The sequence below is a fragment of the Argiope bruennichi genome, chromosome 3 (assembly GCF_947563725.1).
Source record: "Argiope bruennichi chromosome 3, qqArgBrue1.1, whole genome shotgun sequence".
In the NCBI taxonomy this organism is placed as follows: domain Eukaryota; kingdom Metazoa; phylum Arthropoda; class Arachnida; order Araneae; family Araneidae; genus Argiope; species Argiope bruennichi.
Window position 1 is genome coordinate 126975303 of NC_079153.1, and position 27545 is coordinate 127002847.

The following is a 27545-nucleotide window of genomic DNA, read 5'->3' on the forward strand; positions in this document are numbered from 1 at the left end:
TTTAGAGATTTAATTATTGACATGGCCATTCTTAATTACGAATTATATGTGATCCAGTAGTGAGGTAGATGCTAATATAAATATCCATGTGTCAATTTAATGTGTAAAGTTTGAGTTCTGAAGAAAGAAAGTAAAATATCGTTTTCACTTTTTCATTTATATAAAGTATATTAACCGTATACCAAGAATTTGATGAAGCTCATGCTAAGTTTTCAGAACTCCCCTTTCACCCGGCTCCAGTAAGTGTGTGTGTGAGTGTGTGCGTGCGTTTAAGACACAGTCATGAAATTTGGTATATATCTTTTTAACTTAATTTGCAAATTTTTGATAAACTTTCTACAGTATCTATCAGTGGTAAGATATCCATCTTTGACAGTCCATGCGTGCACGATAACTCAAAATTCCAAATAACAAGATAGATGCAATTTGTCATAATAAATGCATACTTGCCTCAATGTCAAAGGAATCTATGCATTTGCATTTATGCGGACTTAATATCTTGAAAACACAATGATTTAGACAAATGAAATCTGGTGCACGGTTTTGTCACCAAAATTCCAGATTTATTTTAAAGCAATTGCTTTGAGTAATATCTATTATTTGAGCAGCACACAGCAGTTTTTGACGCCCATTTGTTTCGCTGGTAATAATGATTTCAAAAAGTTCTAAGCTAATGCAGAAGCCTCCTACCGTCTTGTTCGCTATGCTATCCCTTTTCCTAATTTCCTCCCTGTATCTTTATGCATCCAATTATATCACTGGAAAGTGTTTAAAAATGGAAGCACTTAAAAAAATCCACATTGCTCGATTCAGAAACCAAAATTCAACTGTAAATAAAAAAATTTAACCTTATACTGAAATTTAGCCTTATACTGAAACCTACTCAACATGGAAAGAAAAAACTTCAGATCTTGATCACCATCAGTGGAAAAAACGCCAATATGAAATTTTAATAGCAATAATGAAAATTATTTGAGGTTTAATTCAACAATGAAATAAATTTTAGTAAAATACTTGAAGATATTTATTTAAAAATTAATGAAAAATGGGGGGGGAAATTATACAGATAAAATAAATGGATAACATTCCAAAATTAATTTTTCGAATTTTAAAATGACATAAATATAATTTTTCTATTGTAATGTTTTTGGAAGGCATCATTTATTTTACTTAATTTTTAAATAATTAAATTTTTTTTAAATCTCTTCGAAGTGCACTTTTATTCTTTCCGAACTATATACAAGCAAAGTTTGGTATTTCTTGATCAGAGGATCTGGTCTATAGGGAACCAGCATACATGCAGACAGACAAATTCACCATTTTTATTAGTAGATTTCCAACACAGTCGGAGAAAACAAACATTTGAAATTCATATTCGGGTTGCTATATTATCAAGTACAAAATGCTATATTGTATCAACATTCGGGGGGGGAAAAATGGAAGCGAGGCGGGATTTTTCCGTTAATTATCGAATATTTTCTTCTTGATTTGTGTCAATCATTTTTCGCATATTCTGAACGTTGTACTACCAAAATCATACATTCTGATGACTGTTTATTGTTATTCTAGCACACAGGACAGTGATGCTTTGATTCTAAAAGCATTTATGCAAGATATCAAAAAAAAAAAAATATTTATTTTCTTAAATATAGCATCTAAGCATATGCAACTAGTTATTGTTTAAAGGTATAAAAACTATAGTTTCTGTAGAAAGTAATAATAAAAAATATTTTTCAAAAAAGTGTCAATTATTAATTTTCTTTTTTCTTTTCATCTATACGCGACACACAATGTTTGATTTTTCTATCTGTAAAATTTCCCAATATATTAAAAAGGCAAAAAAAAAATAAAATTTTAACATTTTTTCATATCTCAGATTGGGATTTGAACAAGTCTTTCACGGTAGATTTCTGGAATAATACTTATATCAAAAAAGGTTATGAAAAAAAAGGCAGAATCAGAAAATATAATGTATTCATTGTTAATGCCTTTATAATGCAATAAATTCTTTAAAAAATGTCAAATAATGCATTAATTGAAATATTTACAAAACTTATTCAAAGGAGTATGTTCGACAAATACATCACCTTCTTCAATTCATACTTGTGTGCATACGATCCAAATAATCATATCTGGAACTCATCAACAAAGATCTACTTTGTCTAAGAAAGTATGTTTTTAAAGTATTCTGAAGTAGTCTGAAAGTATTCTTTAAAAAATGTCAAATAATGCATTAATTGAAATATTTACAAAACTTATTCAAAGGAGTATGTTCGACAAATACATCACCTTCTTCAATTCATACTTGTGTGCATACGATCCAATTGATCATATCTGGAACTCATCAACAAAGATCTACTTTGTCTAAGAGAGTATGTTATACATAGAAAAATGTAAGCTATCCCGTAAGTAAAAATAAAAACATATACAATAATGTTGTATTCTTCTGTAGCTAAACCAGTATTATAAGTCTAATTTCAAAGCATTTCAAAACATTGATTGTTATTGAATTCCATAATTATTTAAGAAAGCTTAATATCATGTGCAATTACAGATAGATAATTTTATTTTCAAATTTCCTGTTTCAAAATTTACAAGCAACTTATTTAATTAAAAGGAATATTGGCTTTTCTAATAGCACAACTGAAATATTTTTAATCATTTATCATGCTAATTGAAGCAGTGAGAAAAACCATATATGTCCCAATTCCATTATTAAAATTAATGTTATCCAATTATTTAAATTAATGCAGGTTTTAACTCTGGGTGTAAGTGCAATACTGAGTGGACTTACTTTCACAAATTTCAACAATGTTTTAAATTTGAAAGAATACTGCAGAACAATAGCTGTCCAAGCTAAAAACCTGATCATCTCGAATTAAAAATTTTGGATTACTACTGTTCCACACATCAATTCAATTATTATCACATAATAAAGTCGGAGATATGTAAATAAAATATACGTTCTTACAAGAAAAAAAAATCACCTAATAAAATGAGTATAAAATTTATTTATGAAAATATACAGATAAAATAAGTTTCAAACAAATGTTATATACATATTACATGAAAGCATATGCTGAAAATTACAATGATAAAAGTCTATGAGTAACTAACTATAATAGATATTCTGGTTATGTAAATAAAAGGCGATCATCTCATTTTCCATAATTTAATGTTATTTTCTGAATCTAAGCTTCCTGAAGCTATAACATTTTGTTCTGGATGACAATCAACGCACAGCACAACATCTAGAGTAAGAAAGAAAAAAATGTATATATCAGCAATTTTACACAACTATAATGTAAATATAGAAAGATTGTAAATGAAACATAAATAAAACATACAATTTTTCAAAAAATTCTTAATATATGTCTTAACATTATAATGATTAACAAAATAATAACTTTTTCATTTATTCTTGCTTAAAATGGGGGAGGAAAATCAAATTTTACATAATTACCAAAGTATAATTAAACTCTCATTTCTAAGATGAATTTTTATCATAAAAATTTTCTTGTGCTTCTTTAATCTTTTTTTTTCCCCTTGAATTTATTATTAGTTTAAAAAATAATAAATCATTCTGTGCATATTTATATTTTGTTGAATAATTTACTCAAAAATAGTTAATTAGCAATTTAAAATATTCTTACTCTTGAGTATGAATGAATTATTAATGGTAAGAATTTTTGCTTTTGATTAATGACTACATAATAATTAAAAATAAATTGTTACCATTAAAAATTACAATTTTATTACAAAATTATTAACTTACAAATAATAAAAATGAGAGTACAATCTTGTTTGTTTGTTTATTTATTTATTATTAATATTTAATACTTTGGTATTAATTTTAAACCATGGATATTTTAATGAGTGAAAATTTGATATCAAAATCCCTTTTTTGTGATCATGAAATAAGTCAAGTTGAATAATGAACTGTGCAAGTGTTCTAAGTAATGTACTAAGATATATAGTGAGAAATTGTTACAACAATTAAGTACTTTTAAGCATTTTCACCAGAAAAAGAAATAAGTACCTTTGTACATGTATGCATACGTAAACTTGTGTAAACATAAACCTGCATAGCATAAGATGTTTACTATTTTATAATAATGCAAAGTTTTTATAGATTTATTTTTCAAATTTTAATTTACTTTCTTTTAATTTTAATATTTATTTCTATATTTCCACATCTTTGTAATACAAATTTATAATACTTTGTATTGTAAAACAAATAACGTCTTTTTGTTTTGACAAAAAAATAAAAATGATCATAAAAATGAAAAAGCTATCAAAAGCTAATGCCATTAAGCTTTTACCATTAAGTAGAAAAGATAAAAAATTATGTCAAATTAATAAAATATTAAAATTTTATAGGATTACATCCCTTCTGAAAATATCAACAATGATGAAAAATGGCATAACCAAAAAATGTTGTATTTGATTTTTGTAACAACAAATAAGACTGTCATGGGTGGATAGAGCTTAAATATCCTCCTCCTAACTCACTATATTTAATAATTTTATTCATGGTCTTTTATAAAGCTAAAAACTAAAGCACTGATTAATAAAACTACCATGAAATTGTTGATAGTACAATGCCATGTTCTAAATTAGTTTTTTTAGTTCATTTTCATTAACAGAAAAGAATGCATATTGTTGGGGGGGGGAAGAGAGAGAGAAAGCAAGGGGAGGGGGGAGGGAAGCTCTTTGTTATTTTTATATGCATTGAAACTCCAGGACCTGTTTGACCCTGGATTTCTTCTAATTTGTCCTTTATAGGTTTTCTTTCTTGATAAATCTAGTTAAATATGCTTTTATTATCAAGCTTTCAAATTATTATATTTCGTACTTGACAAGGGGGGAAACATAACAAAAAGCTTTCTTCAAACGTTTTAGAAAATTAAACACTTTTGAAGAAACTTTTTTTCTTCAAAACTAAACACTTTTAAATTGCTTAAAAATGGCTTACAAATTTAAGTGCTTTTCCTTATACTATGAACTCTGGGTACAAAATTATATAACTATCATATTAAAGAATCCCATTTCTTTTCATTATACAGCTAAATATATTGAAAATGATAAGGTCATTAATATATCTTATAAACCAGAGAATATAATATTAATATTTATTATTTCATAATAAAAATAATGAATATATAACCAGAAAACATATATAGTAATCAAGCTGGTATTCAATAGGCAAAAGCAAATATTGAGCAACCAAATGTATTTTCTTTCCTCTTGTGAAATTGAACTTTTTTAATTTCTATAAATCTTAGCAGACACTTTTATAAAACATAGTGGCTATTGGGAAATAGCTGGTTCACTAAAAATATTATATCCTATTAAATTATTAATATAGAATACAATAAAATTTAAAGTTGCAATTTTAAAATAATAAATTTAGTGAATATTGAAATGTATGTTAAAATCCTTATTTATGTCTGATTTCAGAATAAAGTATCCAAATAATGATTACATCATAATCACATTAAATCAAGTACAAAATTTATGAGTTATTATTCAAAAAATTACACTGTGCTTTAAAATGGCCAAAATGATATTTTAACTGATTGAAATTTCCAAATTATAAATTCTTGAATAAAAAAATACTGCTTTTATTTTTCTTAGTCAAAATTTGTAAGAAAATTGCAAAGAAAAGAAAAAAAAAATTATTTAAGTATTTAGTAAATGTATTTTTGAAGGGAAAAAAAATGTAAAATTAACAAGCTTTTTTTTTTTTTTTAACAGAATGAAAAATAAATGAAGACAAAATGTTAAAACCAACATAATATGTCATTTCAAGTGAAAATAATCCATAAAATTTTTTTATCTCAAGCAATTAAAAGTTGCATTAAATCAAACATGAAAGCATGAAATTAGTTTGAATGATATTACAATAATAAATACAACAATGACAAATGAAACAAAAATTATTTCTTTTAAATAATAAAAATTAAAACAAAATTTTAACAAATAGTGTCATTAAAAAGTCATTTTTTTAAATTTTAAGATGATGTTAAATATTATTTTTTTCAGATAATATTTTTAAACCCTATCCTAAAAAAAATACCAAATTATTGCTTATATTTCAATATAATGAAATTTTATTTGGCTTTTGTTCTTTGAAAAGCAGAAAATAATTTTGCTCTGGTGCAAAACACATATACAAAACTTCATATTTTTCATCAAGATGAGCAAAACGCAGATATTTTTATAAAGAATATACACAGAGATACTCAGCTTTATACATATAGATTATATGAGAAATTAATGAAAACAATGCAAGTAGATAAACAGATTAACACAAATAGAGTGTCTATAATTAAGACACTAAGATGTATAAATGTCTAATGTGTTTAACATTTACACTGAACATAATGCAATAGATAAATTTGCACCACTTTAGATGCGAGATGATTCTTGTCTTATATTATTTTGTCATAATAAAAGGAGGATGAGAAAAGAAAATCATCAAAAATTAATCAAGATGCATTACAAAAGAAATTTTCCAATGCAATGCAAATGCTTTGAACTTCTGTATTAAATTTTGAAAACAATAAATGGTAATGGTAAATCACAATAGCATAACTATAATATTATTAATTTCATTTCTACAAAACGTTTTCTCATAAATTCAAATTAATCATAAGAAATCCAAAATTAAGTTAATAATAAAAAGGCATTTTTTTAAATTCAAATTATTCACCCATAGGAAAACAAATTAAACTAATTAATTCATCACATAAAAAAATTCCTTTTGTAATGAATATAATTCTATATAAAATTCTATAAAAAATATAATTTATAACTCATTTAAATTGTCAATACTTAAATATGTCTTTTTAATACATAAGAAAGATCTTTTTATTACCTGAATGGCTTTCCAAAGTTTGAACTAAGTTCCTTGAATTCAAATGCCATATATAAATATTGTTGTCTTCAGATCCTGATACTACATACTGAAATTAAAAATTTCAATAACTTTTAATGAATCAATTCAAATACAAATATACATTAAACCTTCGATTTAATGAACATATACACAAAGTTTAATGTTCACATACATATACAATGTTCAATACATATGTCTAATGTTCTTAAAATACATTTCTAATTAAGTTTAAAATTTCTCTTCTAATTTTTATTATTATTATTATTAAATTGTGTTGTTGATATGCATGCATTAGATATTTTACAACTACATCAAACAGTACAACTCCAAAATATTATTCAAGTTTAAATATTTTTAAATAGTTGTTAAAATAATTTGCAATATAACAGAGTTCTACAATACTCAAAACAATATGTCGTTTAAAGTGAAAGTTTATAATATACTTTTACTCATAAAATAAGGAGAGAAAAAATCATTTATTATCAATCATTAATAAAGTTTAAATATACATTTTTATTACAATTTTAAGTTAACAGATTTAAATATTCTTAATAAAGAATCAAAGATAAACAGTAAAACCTAAATTGTTTAACGATATGAATTATAAGGGAAATTGTAATGAACTATGTGAATATATGCTTATATACATAGTTATATATATATAACACAATATCTTTTACAACTACATCAAACAATACAATTCCAAAATATTATTCAAGTTTAAATATTTTTAAATAGTTGTTAAAATAATTTGCAATATAACAGAGTTCTACAATACTCAAAACAATATGTCGTTTAAAGTGAAAGTTTATAATATACTTTTACTCATAAAATAAGGAGAGAAAAAATCATTTATTATCAATCATTAATAAAGTTTAAATATACATTTTTATTACAATTTTAAGTTAACAGATTTAAATATTCTTAATAAAGAATCAAAGATAAACAGTAAAACCTAAATTGTTTAACGATATGAATTATAAGGGAAATTGTAATGAACTATGTGAATATATGCTTATATACATAGTTATATATATTTAACACAATATCTTTTACAACTACATCAAACAATACAATTCCAAAATATTATTCAAGTTTAAATATTTTTAAATAGTTGTTAAAATAATTTGTAATATAACAGGGTTCTACAATTTGTCATTTAAAGTGAAAGTTTATAATATACTTTTACTCATAAAATAAGGAGAGAAAAAATCATTTATTATCAATCATTAATAAAGTTTAAATATACATTTTTATTACAATTTTAAGTTAACAGATTTAAATATTCTTAATAAAGAATCAAAGATAAACAGTAAAACCTAAATTGTTTAACGATATGAATTATAAGGGAAATTGTAATGAACTATGTGAATATATGCTTATATACATAGTTATATATATATAACACAATATCTTTTACAACTACATCAAACAATACAATTCCAAAATATTATTCAAGTTTAAATATTTTTAAATAGTTGTTAAAATAATTTGTAATATAACAGGGTTCTACAATTTGTCATTTAAAGTGAAAGTTTATAATATACTTTTACTCATAAAATAAGGAGAGAAAAAATCATTTATTATCAATCATTAATAAAGTTTAAATATACATTTTTATTACAATTTTAAGTTAACAGATTTAAATATTCTTAATAAAGAATCAAAGATAAACAGTAAAACCTAAATTGTTTAACGATATGAATTATAAGGGAAATTGTAATGAACTATGTGAATATATGCTTATATACATAGTTATATATATTTAACACAATATCTTTTACAACTACATCAAACAATACAATTCCAAAATATTATTCAAGTTTAAATATTTTTAAATAGTTGTTAAAATAATTTGCAATATAACAGAGTTCTACAATACTCAAAACAATATGTCGTTTAAAGTGAAAGTTTATAATATACTTTTACTCATAAAATAAGGAGAGAAAAAATCATTTATTATCAATCATTAATAAAGTTTAAATATACATTTTTATTACAATTTTAAGTTAACAGATTTAAATATTCTTAATAAAGAATCAAAGATAAACAGTAAAACCTAAATTGTTTAACGATATGAATTATAAGGGAAATTGTAATGAACTATGTGAATATATGCTTATATACATAGTTATATATATTTAACACAATATCTTTTACAACTACATCAAACAATACAATTCCAAAATATTATTCAAGTTTAAATATTTTTAAATAGTTGTTAAAATAATTTGCAATATAACAGAGTTCTACAATACTCAAAACAATATGTCGTTTAAAGTGAAAGTTTATAATATACTTTTACTCATAAAATAAGGAGAGAAAAAATCATTTATTATCAATCATTAATAAAGTTTAAATATACATTTTTATTACAATTTTAAGTTAACAGATTTAAATATTCTTAATAAAGAATCAAAGATAAACAGTAAAACCTAAATTGTTTAACGATATGAATTATAAGGGAAATTGTAATGAACTATGTGAATATATGCTTATATACATAGTTATATATATTTAACACAATATCTTTTACAACTACATCAAACAATACAATTCCAAAATATTATTCAAGTTTAAATATTTTTAAATAGTTGTTAAAATAATTTGTAATATAACAGGGTTCTACAATTTGTCATTTAAAGTGAAAGTTTATAATATACTTTTACTCATAAAATAAGGAGAGAAAAAATCATTTATTATCAATCATTAATAAAGTTTAAATATACATTTTTATTACAATTTTAAGTTAACAGATTTAAATATTCTTAATAAAGAATCAAAGATAAACAGTAAAACCTAAATTGTTTAACGATATGAATTATAAGGGAAATTGTAATGAACTATGTGAATATATGCTTATATACATAGTTATATATATTTAACACAATATCTTTTACAACTACATCAAACAATACAATTCCAAAATATTATTCAAGTTTAAATATTTTTAAATAGTTGTTAAAATAATTTGTAATATAACAGGGTTCTACAATTTGTCATTTAAAGTGAAAGTTTATAATATACTTTTACTCATAAAATAAGGAGAGAAAAAATCATTTATTATCAATCATTAATAAAGTTTAAATATACATTTTTATTACAATTTTAAGTTAACAGATTTAAATATTCTTAATAAAGAATCAAAGATAAACAGTAAAACCTAAATTGTTTAACGATATGAATTATAAGGGAAATTGTAATGAACTATGTGAATATATGCTTATATACATAGTTATATATATTTAACACAATATCTTTTACAACTACATCAAACAATACAATTCCAAAATATTATTCAAGTTTAAATATTTTTAAATAGTTGTTAAAATAATTTGTAATATAACAGGGTTCTACAATTTGTCATTTAAAGTGAAAGTTTATAATATACTTTTACTCATAAAATAAGGAGAGAAAAAATCATTTATTATCAATCATTAATAAAGTTTAAATATACATTTTTATTACAATTTTAAGTTAACAGATTTAAATATTCTTAATAAAGAATCAAAGATAAACAGTAAAACCTAAATTGTTTAACGATATGAATTATAAGGGAAATTGTAATGAACTATGTGAATATATGCTTATATACATAGTTATATATATTTAACACAATATCTTTTACAACTACATCAAACAATACAATTCCAAAATATTATTCAAGTTTAAATATTTTTAAATAGTTGTTAAAATAATTTGTAATATAACAGGGTTCTACAATTTGTCATTTAAAGTGAAAGTTTATAATATACTTTTACTCATAAAATAAGGAGAGAAAAAATCATTTATTATCAATCATTAATAAAGTTTAAATATACATTTTTATTACAATTTTAAGTTAACAGATTTAAATATTCTTAATAAAGAATCAAAGATAAACAGTAAAACCTAAATTGTTTAACGATATGAATTATAAGGGAAATTGTAATGAACTATGTGAATATATGCTTATATACATAGTTATATATATATAACACAATATCTTTTACAACTACATCAAACAATACAATTCCAAAATATTATTCAAGTTTAAATATTTTTAAATAGTTGTTAAAATAATTTGTAATATAACAGGGTTCTACAATTTGTCATTTAAAGTGAAAGTTTATAATATACTTTTACTCATAAAATAAGGAGAGAAAAAATCATTTATTATCAATCATTAATAAAGTTTAAATATACATTTTTATTACAATTTTAAGTTAACAGATTTAAATATTCTTAATAAAGAATCAAAGATAAACAGTAAAACCTAAATTGTTTAACGATATGAATTATAAGGGAAATTGTAATGAACTATGTGAATATATGCTTATATACATAGTTATATATATTTAACACAATATCTTTTACAACTACATCAAACAATACAATTCCAAAATATTATTCAAGTTTAAATATTTTTAAATAGTTGTTAAAATAATTTGCAATATAACAGAGTTCTACAATACTCAAAACAATATGTCGTTTAAAGTGAAAGTTTATAATATACTTTTACTCATAAAATAAGGAGAGAAAAAATCATTTATTATCAATCATTAATAAAGTTTAAATATACATTTTTATTACAATTTTAAGTTAACAGATTTAAATATTCTTAATAAAGAATCAAAGATAAACAGTAAAACCTAAATTGTTTAACGATATGAATTATAAGGGAAATTGTAATGAACTATGTGAATATATGCTTATATACATAGTTATATATATTTAACACAATATCTTTTACAACTACATCAAACAATACAATTCCAAAATATTATTCAAGTTTAAATATTTTTAAATAGTTGTTAAAATAATTTGTAATATAACAGGGTTCTACAATTTGTCATTTAAAGTGAAAGTTTATAATATACTTTTACTCATAAAATAAGGAGAGAAAAAATCATTTATTATCAATCATTAATAAAGTTTAAATATACATTTTTATTACAATTTTAAGTTAACAGATTTAAATATTCTTAATAAAGAATCAAAGATAAACAGTAAAACCTAAATTGTTTAACGATATGAATTATAAGGGAAATTGTAATGAACTATGTGAATATATGCTTATATACATAGTTATATATATTTAACACAATATCTTTTACAACTACATCAAACAATACAATTCCAAAATATTATTCAAGTTTAAATATTTTTAAATAGTTGTTAAAATAATTTGCAATATAACAGAGTTCTACAATACTCAAAACAATATGTCGTTTAAAGTGAAAGTTTATAATATACTTTTACTCATAAAATAAGGAGAGAAAAAATCATTTATTATCAATCATTAATAAAGTTTAAATATACATTTTTATTACAATTTTAAGTTAACAGATTTAAATATTCTTAATAAAGAATCAAAGATAAACAGTAAAACCTAAATTGTTTAACGATATGAATTATAAGGGAAATTGTAATGAACTATGTGAATATATGCTTATATACATAGTTATATATATTTAACACAATATCTTTTACAACTACATCAAACAATACAATTCCAAAATATTATTCAAGTTTAAATATTTTTAAATAGTTGTTAAAATAATTTGTAATATAACAGGGTTCTACAATTTGTCATTTAAAGTGAAAGTTTATAATATACTTTTACTCATAAAATAAGGAGAGAAAAAATCATTTATTATCAATCATTAATAAAGTTTAAATATACATTTTTATTACAATTTTAAGTTAACAGATTTAAATATTCTTAATAAAGAATCAAAGATAAACAGTAAAACCTAAATTGTTTAACGATATGAATTATAAGGGAAATTGTAATGAACTATGTGAATATATGCTTATATACATAGTTATATATATATAACACAATATCTTTTACAACTACATCAAACAATACAATTCCAAAATATTATTCAAGTTTAAATATTTTTAAATAGTTGTTAAAATAATTTGTAATATAACAGGGTTCTACAATTTGTCATTTAAAGTGAAAGTTTATAATATACTTTTACTCATAAAATAAGGAGAGAAAAAATCATTTATTATCAATCATTAATAAAGTTTAAATATACATTTTTATTACAATTTTAAGTTAACAGATTTAAATATTCTTAATAAAGAATCAAAGATAAACAGTAAAACCTAAATTGTTTAACGATATGAATTATAAGGGAAATTGTAATGAACTATGTGAATATATGCTTATATACATAGTTATATATATATAACACAATATCTTTTACAACTACATCAAACAATACAATTCCAAAATATTATTCAAGTTTAAATATTTTTAAATAGTTGTTAAAATAATTTGCAATATAACAGAGTTCTACAATACTCAAAACAATATGTCGTTTAAAGTGAAAGTTTATAATATACTTTTACTCATAAAATAAGGAGAGAAAAAATCATTTATTATCAATCATTAATAAAGTTTAAATATACATTTTTATTACAATTTTAAGTTAACAGATTTAAATATTCTTAATAAAGAATCAAAGATAAACAGTAAAACCTAAATTGTTTAACGATATGAATTATAAGGGAAATTGTAATGAACTATGTGAATATATGCTTATATACATAGTTATATATATTTAACACAATATCTTTTACAACTACATCAAACAATACAATTCCAAAATATTATTCAAGTTTAAATATTTTTAAATAGTTGTTAAAATAATTTGTAATATAACAGGGTTCTACAATTTGTCATTTAAAGTGAAAGTTTATAATATACTTTTACTCATAAAATAAGGAGAGAAAAAATCATTTATTATCAATCATTAATAAAGTTTAAATATACATTTTTATTACAATTTTAAGTTAACAGATTTAAATATTCTTAATAAAGAATCAAAGATAAACAGTAAAACCTAAATTGTTTAACGATATGAATTATAAGGGAAATTGTAATGAACTATGTGAATATATGCTTATATACATAGTTATATATATATAACACAATATCTTTTACAACTACATCAAACAATACAATTCCAAAATATTATTCAAGTTTAAATATTTTTAAATAGTTGTTAAAATAATTTGTAATATAACAGGGTTCTACAATTTGTCATTTAAAGTGAAAGTTTATAATATACTTTTACTCATAAAATAAGGAGAGAAAAAATCATTTATTATCAATCATTAATAAAGTTTAAATATACATTTTTATTACAATTTTAAGTTAACAGATTTAAATATTCTTAATAAAGAATCAAAGATAAACAGTAAAACCTAAATTGTTTAACGATATGAATTATAAGGGAAATTGTAATGAACTATGTGAATATATGCTTATATACATAGTTATATATATTTAACACAATATCTTTTACAACTACATCAAACAATACAATTCCAAAATATTATTCAAGTTTAAATATTTTTAAATAGTTGTTAAAATAATTTGTAATATAACAGGGTTCTACAATTTGTCATTTAAAGTGAAAGTTTATAATATACTTTTACTCATAAAATAAGGAGAGAAAAAATCATTTATTATCAATCATTAATAAAGTTTAAATATACATTTTTATTACAATTTTAAGTTAACAGATTTAAATATTCTTAATAAAGAATCAAAGATAAACAGTAAAACCTAAATTGTTTAACGATATGAATTATAAGGGAAATTGTAATGAACTATGTGAATATATGCTTATATACATAGTTATATATATTTAACACAATATCTTTTACAACTACATCAAACAATACAATTCCAAAATATTATTCAAGTTTAAATATTTTTAAATAGTTGTTAAAATAATTTGTAATATAACAGGGTTCTACAATTTGTCATTTAAAGTGAAAGTTTATAATATACTTTTACTCATAAAATAAGGAGAGAAAAAATCATTTATTATCAATCATTAATAAAGTTTAAATATACATTTTTATTACAATTTTAAGTTAACAGATTTAGATATTCTTAATAAAGAGTCAAAGATAAAAAGAAAAACCTAAATTATTTAACAATATGAATTATAAGGGAAATTGTAATGAACATAGCGAATACATGCATATGTATACGTAGTTATATATATTTAACACAATACCTTTCCTCCAGTAGTAAAAGCAGCAAATATGGAATATAAACTATTTTTATGTCCTGTGTACCATTTCACATACTGAAAGAGAAATATTTAATCACTATTTTTTCTTTCCATTCTAATCAATACAATTTTTCAAGCCCTTTTTGAGTTGCAATTAAAAAATAAAAACTAATAAAATGGTGGACAACAAATACTAATAAAATGGTAAACACTTATTAAAAAAATAATAAAAATCAGACATTTTACAACCATAAATTTGTAAAAGTTAAATGAGCCTATACGTAATTATAAAATGAGTTTTAAATAAATATAAAAAGCCTTAGGGAAAAAAAATGTCATCTAATCAAATATATTTTTCTATTTTGTTTAAAATAAAACTGAAACATTGTTTATAATCTCCTTGTCTATATATTAATTAACAAAAATTTTAAACGATAATATGAATAAAGTTAAAAATATAAATAGTGCTGATGATTGAATGAAAAACTGCCAATTACAAAAGTTCATATATACATAAAAAATTCACAACAAAATAAGCATAACAATATTTTAAAATATCCTAGAGTATTTTAATTATAGAATTAAACATTCTTCATGCACACTCGCAACAAAACAAAAATAGTTTCAAAGCATTTATATTTTTTAATAAGCTATAAGTTCAAAAATGCTTCAGATATAAATAAAAAAAAAAAAATTACTTTACAAACCTTTGAATTAGCATAGTCCCAAAGTTTGATAGTGCTGGAAAATAAAATAGCAGTGATAAATATATCTCTATATTCATTTTAAAAATAAAAAAAAAATTATTTTTGAAATGCACCTTATATATTTTTGAACAAGAACAAGTTTGTTTGTTTTTTCCTCTAAAATATGTATACTCAAAAGATATTCACTATGATTTTTAATGCATATATAATTTAATAAATAATAAATGCTAAAAAGTCCTATAGGAAATCATTCTATAGATTTTCACAGTTTTTGAGTTCCTAAATAATAAATAGATCTTCATTTAATGAAGCAGTAAACAGAGTACATAACATAGGTATACAGCTTCTTTAAATAACGAAAAGGGAAGAATTAGTAAGACATGACTTTCATTTTAAAAATACAGCCTTAAATTATTTTACTTCAACATTTTAAAGTTTTGATCATTTTTTTGAAAAATTAATAAACTGAAACTACACATAATGAAAAAAAAAAAAAAAAGACTGTGATATGCTTCACATGCAAAATAATAATAAACATATTTACTTACTCATCTTGAGTTGAAGCTAAAATAAATCTTCCATTTCTAGAAAATTTAGCATAAGAGATAGGAGCACCTTCACCTAGATTTTAAAAAACGATATTCTTCATTTAACATTCTACAATATATTATTTTTTATTAAATTATTATCAAAAGGGTAACAAAAAACAAAGAACTGGCATATCTGCTGGATATATATATATAAAACACTTGATATTATTTACATAAAGTGTATTCCATTAACTTACAGTGGCATACAGAATTAGCTTGAGGTATTATTAATAAAAAATTATGTCCAATTTGTATTATTTTTATTTTTAATATAATATTTTAAAAAATACTTTTATTTTCATACAAATTCTGACTTTCTTTCTTTTCACAGAGTATACCTCAGAACTCGGAAACTCTTAAGATTCCCTGACAGTTGAACGGATATACAGAGAAAAAAAAGCAATTTTCAATTGGACTAAAATATTCACAAAGAAATAATACTTAGAATATTATTTTGAAAATAGATTAGTAACTATAAAAAATAAATTATTGAATTATTAAAAATTAATTAAATGCTATCACATGATCAGTTTATTGTGGCACTAACACCCAATTTGTAGATGAATAAAAACTGCATCACAGCAAATATAAGCTATTATATACACTCAAAATAAACCAACTACTTACGATAACAATGCATTAACAAAGAAGAGTTTTAATGATTATTGACATAATTATATTATCTACACATACATCATACTGAAATAAAAGTAATAAATTTCATCATGACAGAATGTTAATCAAAATATGATTTCTAATATAAAAAGATTACGTTCCCTTAAAATTCAGATTTTTAATATTTTATTACAAAAAAAAAACCTGATGAAATTTAATTTAATATAAGAAATTACATCACTAAATATTATAAAAGTAAATGCTAAAATATGAAAATCATATTCTGTAGCAAAAATTGAGAGTTGTTTTTTAATACACATTCTAAATTATAAAACATAAAAAAGCAAATAATAAACTTTATCTGATAAGAGAAATAAAATTATTTAGCTTCATCTATCTATTAATATGCTTGTAAAAGTATATTTTATATAGCATAAATATAAAAACAACCATCTTAAAAATATTTACTTACCAAAACTGTGAATGACTTGCCTTTTTCTTGCATCATATACATGACTAAAATAAAGAGTTAATATAGTCCTAGTTAATGCATATGAAAAATACCCATAGAAAATGAATTATATTAAAACAGAATAACTAACTGAATGCATAAAATGTTTAAAAGACTATACTTAAAAAAAAAACTGTATCACTAAATTTTAATAATACATTAAAACATTAGCATGCTTTTTGTGAATATTCACCAATGTTTGCTATTGTGTTTAATAATAAATCATTAAAAATAAACAAATGCAACAATTTCTCAATTTCTATATGTATGTGATATAAATGAATACAATCTTATAGTATTATGCAAAACAAAAACAAAAAAAATTTAAATAGAAAAAAAAAAAAAAAAAAGATTACCAGAAACCATCAAGACTGCTTGTCATTATGTAATGAGATGAAATATCAAAACCAACCTGAAATTGAAATATAATATGGTAAATTGAAAGAAAAATTAACTTTATTATAAATTCAACAAAATGAAACAGACACATTTCAATAATAACTTCCAAATCAATTTCATACAAATTCATTTTTTAAATAATAACAATATTGAATAAATAAATAAATAATGTATTCAATGTTTTAATCATAATACTTTATAAAAATATAATAAAAAACAAAAATTTCTAAATCAGAAAATCCAAAATAAATATGAATGCAGAGCTACTTTAATGACAGATTATAACTTTCTCATTTAGATAACAGTCAGTAGTCACTAATTCATTTCATTCAAGATCTTGGTCAATTAATTCATTTTATTCAAGAATTCGTCAATTTTACTATATTCCACAGGGAAGACATCCGATATAAGGATGAGAAGTTGTTCTAAATAATGAGCAGGCTCAAAAAACAGAAATAGGAGTACACTAATGATGTAGTAATGTCTAGGCATAATGTTGGTAACAATATGTTCTGTTAGACATATTGTTGGTTGGTATCTCTGTGTGAGAGGCAAGCAATTAAATCAATTCACAAGCACTTCTTTGCATTGATCACAGAATCTTATGCTATTTGTTGCAGCAATTCTGTCATTTAGTTCACCACAAAGGTTATGGCACAACAGGGGAATTCTTTGTAGTTACTTTTTACAACATCCTATAAACGGGGTAACATAATGCATAAATAAGCTGTTGATGCTCTGGTAGGCAAAGTAATATTGCGACATTAGGCAACCTCCACTACAATGATGGGACATATCTCCTACAGGAGAATTTTGGCTGTATACTGGTCATAGTACTCCAACCTCAATTTTCATATTCTGTTGTTACAATGTTAACAATTTCATTCATTTTGGGTGTTTTGGCAAGATAGAGATAGCTATTTCATGATTACTCCTTTATACTGCCAAGTACTACCACAACTCTGTAGATGAGAAACTGAAAGATAAATAAGCAGGTTCTCTCTTCCCTATAGAAAATAACAATGTTGCGGGGTCAAATTATCCACAATAATGACAGAATGCATCTCTTATGGAAGGAGTTGGGCCATACCTGGCTATGGGCATTAAAGCTTCATCCTTAATTTCTGTTGATATTGCAAGGATGGTAGCCATTCAATTTAACCCAACTAGCAAGGAAGGGCTGGATTAATTTCTTCATGTTGAGTATTTTCACTCCCTTCATACAGATATTATTTGTTGTCAAACTATACCAAAACCTTCAATAATTAAACTTCTGTAGAAAACATTAATTTTTAGAAAGAAGCTTAATCATCCAAGCAAATTTTCTCTTCCTCTAAACTTTATGTTTGACTCTAATTAATATTTGTACTTTCTGTACTTCTTTGTGGGCTGAATTGGTGTAAAATCTCAGCTTTGATAGTAGAAAGAAAGCCATGGTTAGGAGATTTAATTTCTGCCATTTATGAAGCCCATATGAAATTTAAACTTGGCAGAATCAAGACATTTAATTAAAATTCATAACTGAATCACATAACTGTATTATTAAATTAATTTGATAAGGTAAAAAATTCATTTCACTATTATAATGTATAAAAAGTATAACTTTTTTACTATAATTTTAAAATGAAAATAATTAATGTATAGAAGAAAACTAAAATAGAAACATGTGATTATAAATTAATGAAAGACCAAAGAGGAAATAGGTACAAACTAATTAAATATAGAACAATTTCCCACAATTAAACATAAATTTACTTACAGCTGTTACTCTATCTCCATGACATGTTAATGTTTTTATACATTTGCCAGACCTCACATCCCATAGTTTAGCAGTTTCATCATCCTTGAAATATTAAAACAAGCAAAATCATTATTGCTGTTATAATGTTAAAAATTGCTATATTATAATTCAATAATAGATGTTTGAATAATCTATCAAATTATAAGAAAAAGAGAGGGAAGGGAGTTGAAATCTCACAAAATGTTCACTTCTTTATTTTTAAATTATTTTCTCAGTCTGAAATTAATTAATTTTGGAACTACTAATTTATGTGAGTTCAAGAAATGAAAATGCAAAAAACAAATCTCTCAAATTTGCATCATAATAAAAAAAAAATGGCTAACAGAATTTAATTTTAATTGCTTTCTGTCCTAAAGAAAACAACCAACAGATGCTGCACTAAAGTAAACATGTACAAAATGAAAACAGGAAAACTGTAAAATTAATTGACTCGGTATTTTAATGATGGATTTTGATAGTCAAAGTCAGTGGTTTGTTTCTAATGAAAGAAATTTAAGAAATATATCAGTTAAGACTGCATCAAAATTCAAAGAAGTTTTAGAGAAGAAAGATTCATTACATATATGATGCATTTTTACGTACTGGACCATGACCATTAATTTTAAACTTTACAATTTTAAGCATTTTTAATAAGCTTTCCCCTCTTCACAAAATATGTGACAATGAGGGGAATGGGAAACTATATAAATTCATTTGTTTTTAAAATTAGTTTTGTAGTAAAATTTTTGAATTTAGCAATAAAAATACCTTTATTTAAAGCTCAAATTACAAACTTTTCTCTAGAGTTTTCAGGATCTAATAGTTATTGTTTCACTTGTCTTACATGGATGCACAAACAATACTTTTTGTTTCATTTCTGAAATAGGAAAGCTCCTATTTCAAAAGCATAAAAGACTAGGATGTATTTCTATGATATCTTTGTTTTTAGATATGAGGTAGTGAACAAGTCAATATGATTAACAATCATAAATACAAATCTATTAGTTAAATGAAATTTTCTGCCACATTCAAAGAAGAAAATAGAAGATGTGATTCAAGAAAAAAATCTGCAGTATCTATTATAATATTACACATATATAACTACCTGTATTTGTTCTATATTTGCTAAAGAATAGCAAATGCATTTATTTTTGCATCAAACAATTTTGAGATTCTTACAATCAACCCCTCAAAAAATTTTAGGTCCCTTGATCTTTATTAAAAATCATTACTTAATTACTACTCTAAAGTTTTCAGATAAAGGATAATCTTAACCTCACTATTTGACACAAATATGCAAAGACAGCTTGGAGTTCCTTTTTAGAAATCTTAAAATTACAATTAATGGTAGGGATTTTTTTTATGAGTGTCTCTTTTATTTGAAATAAAGTATACTTCCAAACTTTAAAAATTATTTAGCATTGTTTTTCAGTTTAATATTGTTTTTAATGTTTATTTTGCTTTAAAACTTTTCTTAAACATGCACAAATTTTAAGAACCGTGGGAGGGGAATCAATACTAGATGAGATTTCTGATTGAAATTTATGATTCTGGAAATAATATATATAGTTACATAAGATAATAATGAAAACTTACAGAACCAGATAATATTAAATTTGACTTTGGATTAAAAGCAGTGCAAAATACATATTTTTTATGACCTTTGAATGTTCTAGTACATCTCTCCTGAAAAAAAAAAGACAATTATCCATATAAAATATTCAATATAATTCAAAATGATAAATAATTATGTTTAATGAATAATTACATAATATATATCAATCAGAATAGAAAACATTCTTTTCATAATATAACATCAGAATCCTATAAAATACATATAAATATATATATTCTATAAAATTGAAAAATCTGATTTACTTGTAAGCATTTATTTTTAATTTTCTTTTAAATTTAAATTTTTTTAAATGCAAATAATAATAATAAAAAATTAACATATGTGAAGAAAATGCACAAGAAATTTCATACCAGGATTTTAATTTCCACACACACAGAATATATATATATATGCAGAATAAGTTATTTCTCAGAACAAAACGACAAAAATTCCTTTGCGAATGAGCCTTAAACATTAACTGAGGAAAGTAAATGTACTTGTAATATCACTGCAAAAAACAGCTTAGAATGCAATTAATTTACAAGGTAACAAGTTCAGCCTACAAGAGAAAACTAGCACAAAATTTAACGTATAGCTTTAAAAATATGAATGAAAACAAAACACTTTTTTTAATCTTCATTTTTTTTATTTGATGCATACTCCTGAAAAAAAAAACTGATCAGTGCAGAAACTGAGAGTGTATTTTTTTTCTTTTCAAAACTTATGTATAATCCATAATAAAAATTATTAAAAAAATTCTGTAGATTTCATGCATTTTACCAGGTGGGAAAAAAATACTGTTGAGCAGGTTAAACTGGTGGAATATGTTTCAATCAAATTGATAAAAGAAAAATGCCAGATGTCAATAACAATAATTTTAACTCAGGTAACTCTATCTGAAGATCGCACACTTTTCTTGATCATTTGCTGTCTTGTATACGATCGGTTGTGTCTGCACTAGTATTATTTTTCGTGCCATTTTATTTTTTGTTTGGAAGATAAGTAGGGGGGGGGGGGATTCTCATATTGCAAGTTGCAAACTATAATGATCATGTTTATTGAAATTTCTAATAGCATGAATGCTCAGCATTTCTCCTAAAATCTTTTATCTGACACAGCAAACTATAATTTTCACAAAAAGAATAACTCATTTCATTTAAAATTAATTTTTTTTAAACTTACAAAATATAGGTTCTAGAAATAAAAAGTTTTACATTTGGCGATATTTAGGAATTTTTCACTATTTCCTGGCTAACAAAAGTGTATCTATGCTTTTTCAAAGATTATTGGTTCTGTATATAAGCTACCACCAATAGTGTAACTTTAGGAAGTTCTAAGAACTTGTAGTTCATATGCGGAAATATATAATGCATATATATAACATAGAATATGATAATACTTACAGTGCGGACATCCCAAAGTTTCAGTGTTTTGTCATCTGAAGCACTAACAATATAATGACTGTCTGCTGACCAAGCAATATCTGATATACCCTGTAAAATAAATAATCTGAATAAAAACTGTGCATATCTATAGTCCATCATTACCAATACATAAGATATTCAAAAAGAATAAAATACAATAAATAAAAAAAAAATTTATAAAAGTTTATTCAAAAATTACCAAATTTCTCCAGAAGAAAAAAAATCATAAAGTACTTATACTATAAATCATACAAAACATGAAACAAGAATTAGAACATAAATGTATACAACTCACTTCTTTATGACCAGATAAACTGCTATGCAGTTTTCCATCATTAACTGACCACAGTTTTATAAATGTGTCAAAAGCTATAAAAAAAAAAAAGAATTCACTTTTAAAATGTATCTTGAATAGAAAAATGCAAACTACATTTTACATTTACATAGAAATATTTAAATTCAGGTAACAAATAATACAGAATAAAAAAATTTAAAAAATAGTGCCTCATGCTAAATGAATTTATAAGATAAGCTAAGTCAGAAGAACTATTTACTTTCATCAGATTAGCTGCAGAACTTACGAAGCAAGGATGCTTGACTGGCTAATAAGCAAAGCATTAATTAAGTTATTTTAAAAATTTGTTTCAAGTACAAGTTATTTCCTTGACAAATATCTTTATTTGAATTTTACAATTGTCTGTCACAAAAATTTTTTTGAAATGCATACAATGAGAAGATTTTTCTAAAAATAATCTTATTAGTATGAGTAAACCAATGGTTTATTGATTTCCAAATCATAATAAAATTTGTCAACATTCAAAAAACACTGTTTTAAAATTGCACAACAAAAATGGTCAATTTTTTTTTATCTCAGACTGACAATTTATTTTTTTGGCCCATTCACTCTTAACAATCCAATTATCTTTTGTGACAGTCCTTTACAAAATTATTTTTATAAACAAATATATAGTACATTTTGATAAGAAATAAAAATTTTAGCATACAAAGAATTATTTACTTCAAGATTTTTAAAGAGCATAATTAAATCTTGGTCACTTTCAAATCCAGGTCAATTAAGATATTAAAAAACAGATCTTTTAAAAGGGCAAGGGTTTCAATGGTGCGTAAAAATGCTTATTATTTTAAGAAGCACGAAATGAAGTCTTTTGTAATTTATTTCTACTGAAGGAATGTTCCATGCATCAACATAATGAAAGAGAAACTAGGATGATGATGTAATTATACCTAATGAAATTGTTACAGAACTTTTGGATAAAGATGCTGACAATGACTTTAATGACAATAACAGGAGCTTTAACAATTCACTCCATTCAAATATATACCAAAGTGTAATAAGGTAAAGAATTAATTCTCCATTATATGTATCTGAATATTAAAAAATATAGTTGCATGATAATTTCAATTTTTATTTCCAAATCTACTGATTTTCTAAAATTGCAAGTTTATTTGATAGGTAATTTGGTTGCAGGATGGAGAACTCATGTAACAATATTTGGAGAAATCAGTGTAAACTTATTCAAAGCAAAAATCAAATATAGGATTTGTTGTTTTATCATATTTAAATATTGGAATTTTATATATAAAGATGCAAAAATAAAGCCAAAAATTCCAAACAACCTTCTTGTGAAAATTGGTGTTTTCTAAAATTCGCATCATACATATATTACTTCATAGGAAAATTGAAAAATGAGGCACACAATCAAAGCAGAATTTTAAATACTTTATTTCATGTGTGGATAAAAGTTTCTGGTAAATATATTTGTGATTTATTATCAAAAGAATGAAAATCACTGAAATTTTTTTTAAAATATGTGAATAGTTTCCAGCTTCTAATGAATTAATTTGTGGCAAAATCTTTTTTTTTAAACTAATAGATAATCACAAAAATAAATAAATATTTTTCAATTACACATTTTACATTGTTATAATAAATAATACAAACAGAATAACAAGCGATTTTTCTTTCCTGTTTTTGGCTTCTGTAAATGAGGAGTTTGGCAAACAGAACCTCACAACAGAAAAAAGGTTATTTATTACCAAATAAAAGTTACAGTGCACACATTTTTTTCCATATTAAACTAAGACTATAAATATCCATTCCCCCCCCCTCTAAATCATACATTCAGCCATTTTATTTGCATTAAACCCATTAAAAAATCCATTACTAACATTTATGTCACAAATAATTTCAAGTCAGATAACTAAGGATCACTTTAATTTTCAAAAGGACTATTATTTGAAATCTAAATTTTTTTCCTTTATAAATTTTTTATAAAAAATCATAACCTATTTTTACAGGAATGTATATTTATATAGATATAGTGAACAACAGCAATTTGTATGTCAATTTTAAATACTAGCAAACGAATTTTTTTAATAAAAAGCTCAAGTTTTACTTACAACTACTTGCCAAGTACTCTCCTGATGGGCTGAATTTTACACATGATACTGATGATGTGTGACCTCTTAAAGTATCCACTAAATAAAAATCAGGAGACTGCTAAAAATAGAAAGAGTTTGGAAATTAAAAGAAACACCAGCGAAGAAATATTGGGAATACATACACAACAACAACAGAACAGAATGAAATTATAAAAGAAAATATTAAAAAAAAAAAAAAAAAAAAAAACTTAAATACATAAAAAAAAAAGTCTAGTAGATTTTTAAAATGTCACAACTAAAAGTAATTATATATTATTACTGGGCAAAATTATGAAATCATGAATAATAAGTATAAAATGAAAAAAGCACACTTTGGTAAAATATAATAGATATACATAGAAATAGTTAATTTGTCTGTCCTTGCAAAACAATGCCATCCATAATTAATTGTTTATCATAAAAATAAAATTAAAACAAACTTGATAGTCTCGAAAAGGCAGATGATGATGGGAAGATAAACATTATTTTCATGATATATGGGAAAACTGTCTTAACCTGTCAAGAAACTGTAGGCCCCTAACTCTAAATTGAGAAAACCTTCATTGTGTTAAGAAAAAAAATTTACAATCTTAGACAAAATTCTAAGATTCAGAAAGAAATCTCAGAACAGGTTTTATTTTATTGATGAACTTAATATCTAATATTATGTCCAAAAAGTTATAAAATGATTGGCTTTCAATTCAATGTGAAAATAACAAAAACATATTCAAATAACATCAAAACATATAATAATAATAACCAAAGAATGATGACCATAATGTAAGAAAAATGTATAAAAATATAACATAAACAAGTGTATATAAAATTAAATGCAAACTACTTGAGCTGTATATGAATGGTTACAAGTTTTTCTCTTACCATTACATTTTTTTTTTCTTTTTCTTTTTAAAGTATGCTGGAAATTCTTTTAAAAAATGAAAACAATATAGTTTTTTACTAATTTTTAATGCAAATAAATATAAAAGCAGATATCTGGGATTTAAAAAAAGTATTATTAATGTTAGAAAAATTTAAAGTGAACAAATGCTTTATTTTGAGAAATTGAGACATTTTATTTTTGATGCATTTATTAATCATATTGAAATAAATTTTCTTATAAAATTAATTTAGTAAACATGTTTCTGAAAATAATTTTATTAATTATTTATTTTACTGATGCCTTTGAAAATTAACAATTACTTCATCATCAATTAAAATACTAAATTTCAAATGTAAAAGGTTAAAAATTTTCATACTTTTATATCAGAAATAATACTTAAAATATTACACTGAATGCCACCTCCATTTAAAGGGGAAAATTAAAAATACTTTTTTAAAAATCATTTCACAGTTTATGGTAAGTACAAAAGTTTAATTACATTATTTTACATGCTTCATTACTTTTATATTAATACCCAATTCAAACCATAAAAAAATAAATAATGTTTGCATTGTTAACATTGATTTTTAACTATAACTTAACATTTTCCACCACAATTTTTGTTTGTGTTCTTTTTCTATAAGAATTCCTACATGTCTGATAATATATTTATTTGAGCTTATCAATTTAATATAAAGTGATGGTTGACAACAAAGAAAGCATTGTTAACTGTTCTGAAGTGTAATTTTGTTTCAAATATTATCCACAGTAATTACAATAGTGAAGATATCTAGTATAGCATAAACTTTTGATAAATTGACATGCATTTTTGGCATTCATCAACTTTTTAAAGCTGTGAAGATGGCGATTTTCCTGTACTTTCTTTAATAAATGCTCCTATTTTCAATAAAAAATAAATATAAACTATAAATTTATTGAAATATACTATGCCTTGAAATCAGCAACTAAAACTGATCTTAAAACTGTTAAATTAAGAAAAAAAAAATGTTTTAAACATCAGAATAAAAAAGAAAACTTTCAGTCGCTAATAACATGGCGTGCTTATTTTTTTTTTTTTTTAAAGTTTCAAATCATGCTTATTAGGGCATAAATATCAGAGATAACATGTGAGTGTATTTTTCAAAAGTGATATGAATTTAGTGAACAAATCAGATAACGTTTACACATCCTCAAAAAAACAGTTTTGATTTCGAAACAGCTGTCATTTGTAGAATATTGAAACATAAGAACAATAATAAGGAACAATAAACTACGTATAAAAATAAGGCTGAAAATATTTTTCAAATTTATAACTTCTGACAGATATTTTAACTAGTGTTATGTTTTTTTAAGAGATAGCAAGATATATATTTAGAATCTTTAAAGTGGATCACCGATCTGCCGGCAGTGTTATACGCATATTTTCCTTTGAAAAGATAGCAAATTAAATCCCATTAGAAACTAATGTTATTACCTCTTCTTCTAACATCTGATGATTCTGATATATTCTAGACATTTCAGACAACTCAGGCAAATAAATTAAAACAATTTTTAATAAAATTCACGTTTTCAACTCATTGAACTCATATGTTTACGCTACGCGTGCTTGTATGCGCATTTCACTTCATTTATTTCTACTGGTTCTTATTTCGATTTC

General features: G+C 23.2%; 1 protein-coding gene across 1 annotated transcript; it reads right to left on the minus strand.

Annotated features, from left to right (window-relative positions):
• Nucleotides 1–3052: 3052 nt before the first annotated feature.
• Nucleotides 3053–27510, minus strand: LOC129963307 (WD repeat-containing protein 5-like). The gene is made up of 13 exons (XM_056077596.1): nt 27363–27510; nt 24988–25087; nt 22862–22935; nt 22546–22635; nt 21124–21213; nt 19507–19590; nt 17705–17760; nt 17310–17353; nt 16181–16253; nt 15633–15666; nt 14929–15000; nt 6881–6968; nt 3053–3251 (listed from the first exon to the last, which is right to left on the minus strand). The coding sequence occupies exons 1-13, from the start codon at nt 27402–27404 to the stop codon at nt 3154–3156; spliced, it is 945 nt and encodes a 314-aa protein (XP_055933571.1). The 5' UTR covers nt 27405–27510; the 3' UTR covers nt 3053–3153.
• Nucleotides 27511–27545: the final 35 nt, after the last annotated feature.

Coding starts and splice junctions, on each gene's coding strand:
- LOC129963307 (XM_056077596.1), bottom strand. CDS start 27,404: ATGTCTAGAATATATCAGAATCATCAGATGTTAGAAGAAGAG. Junction 22,636..22,861: donor GTTTATCTGGTCATAAAGAA/GTGAGTTGTATA, acceptor TTTATTTTACAG/GGTATATCAGATATTGCTTG. Junction 17,761..19,506: donor ATGGAGATAGAGTAACAGCT/GTAAGTAAATTT, acceptor TTTCAATTTCAG/GTTGGTTTTGATATTTCATC.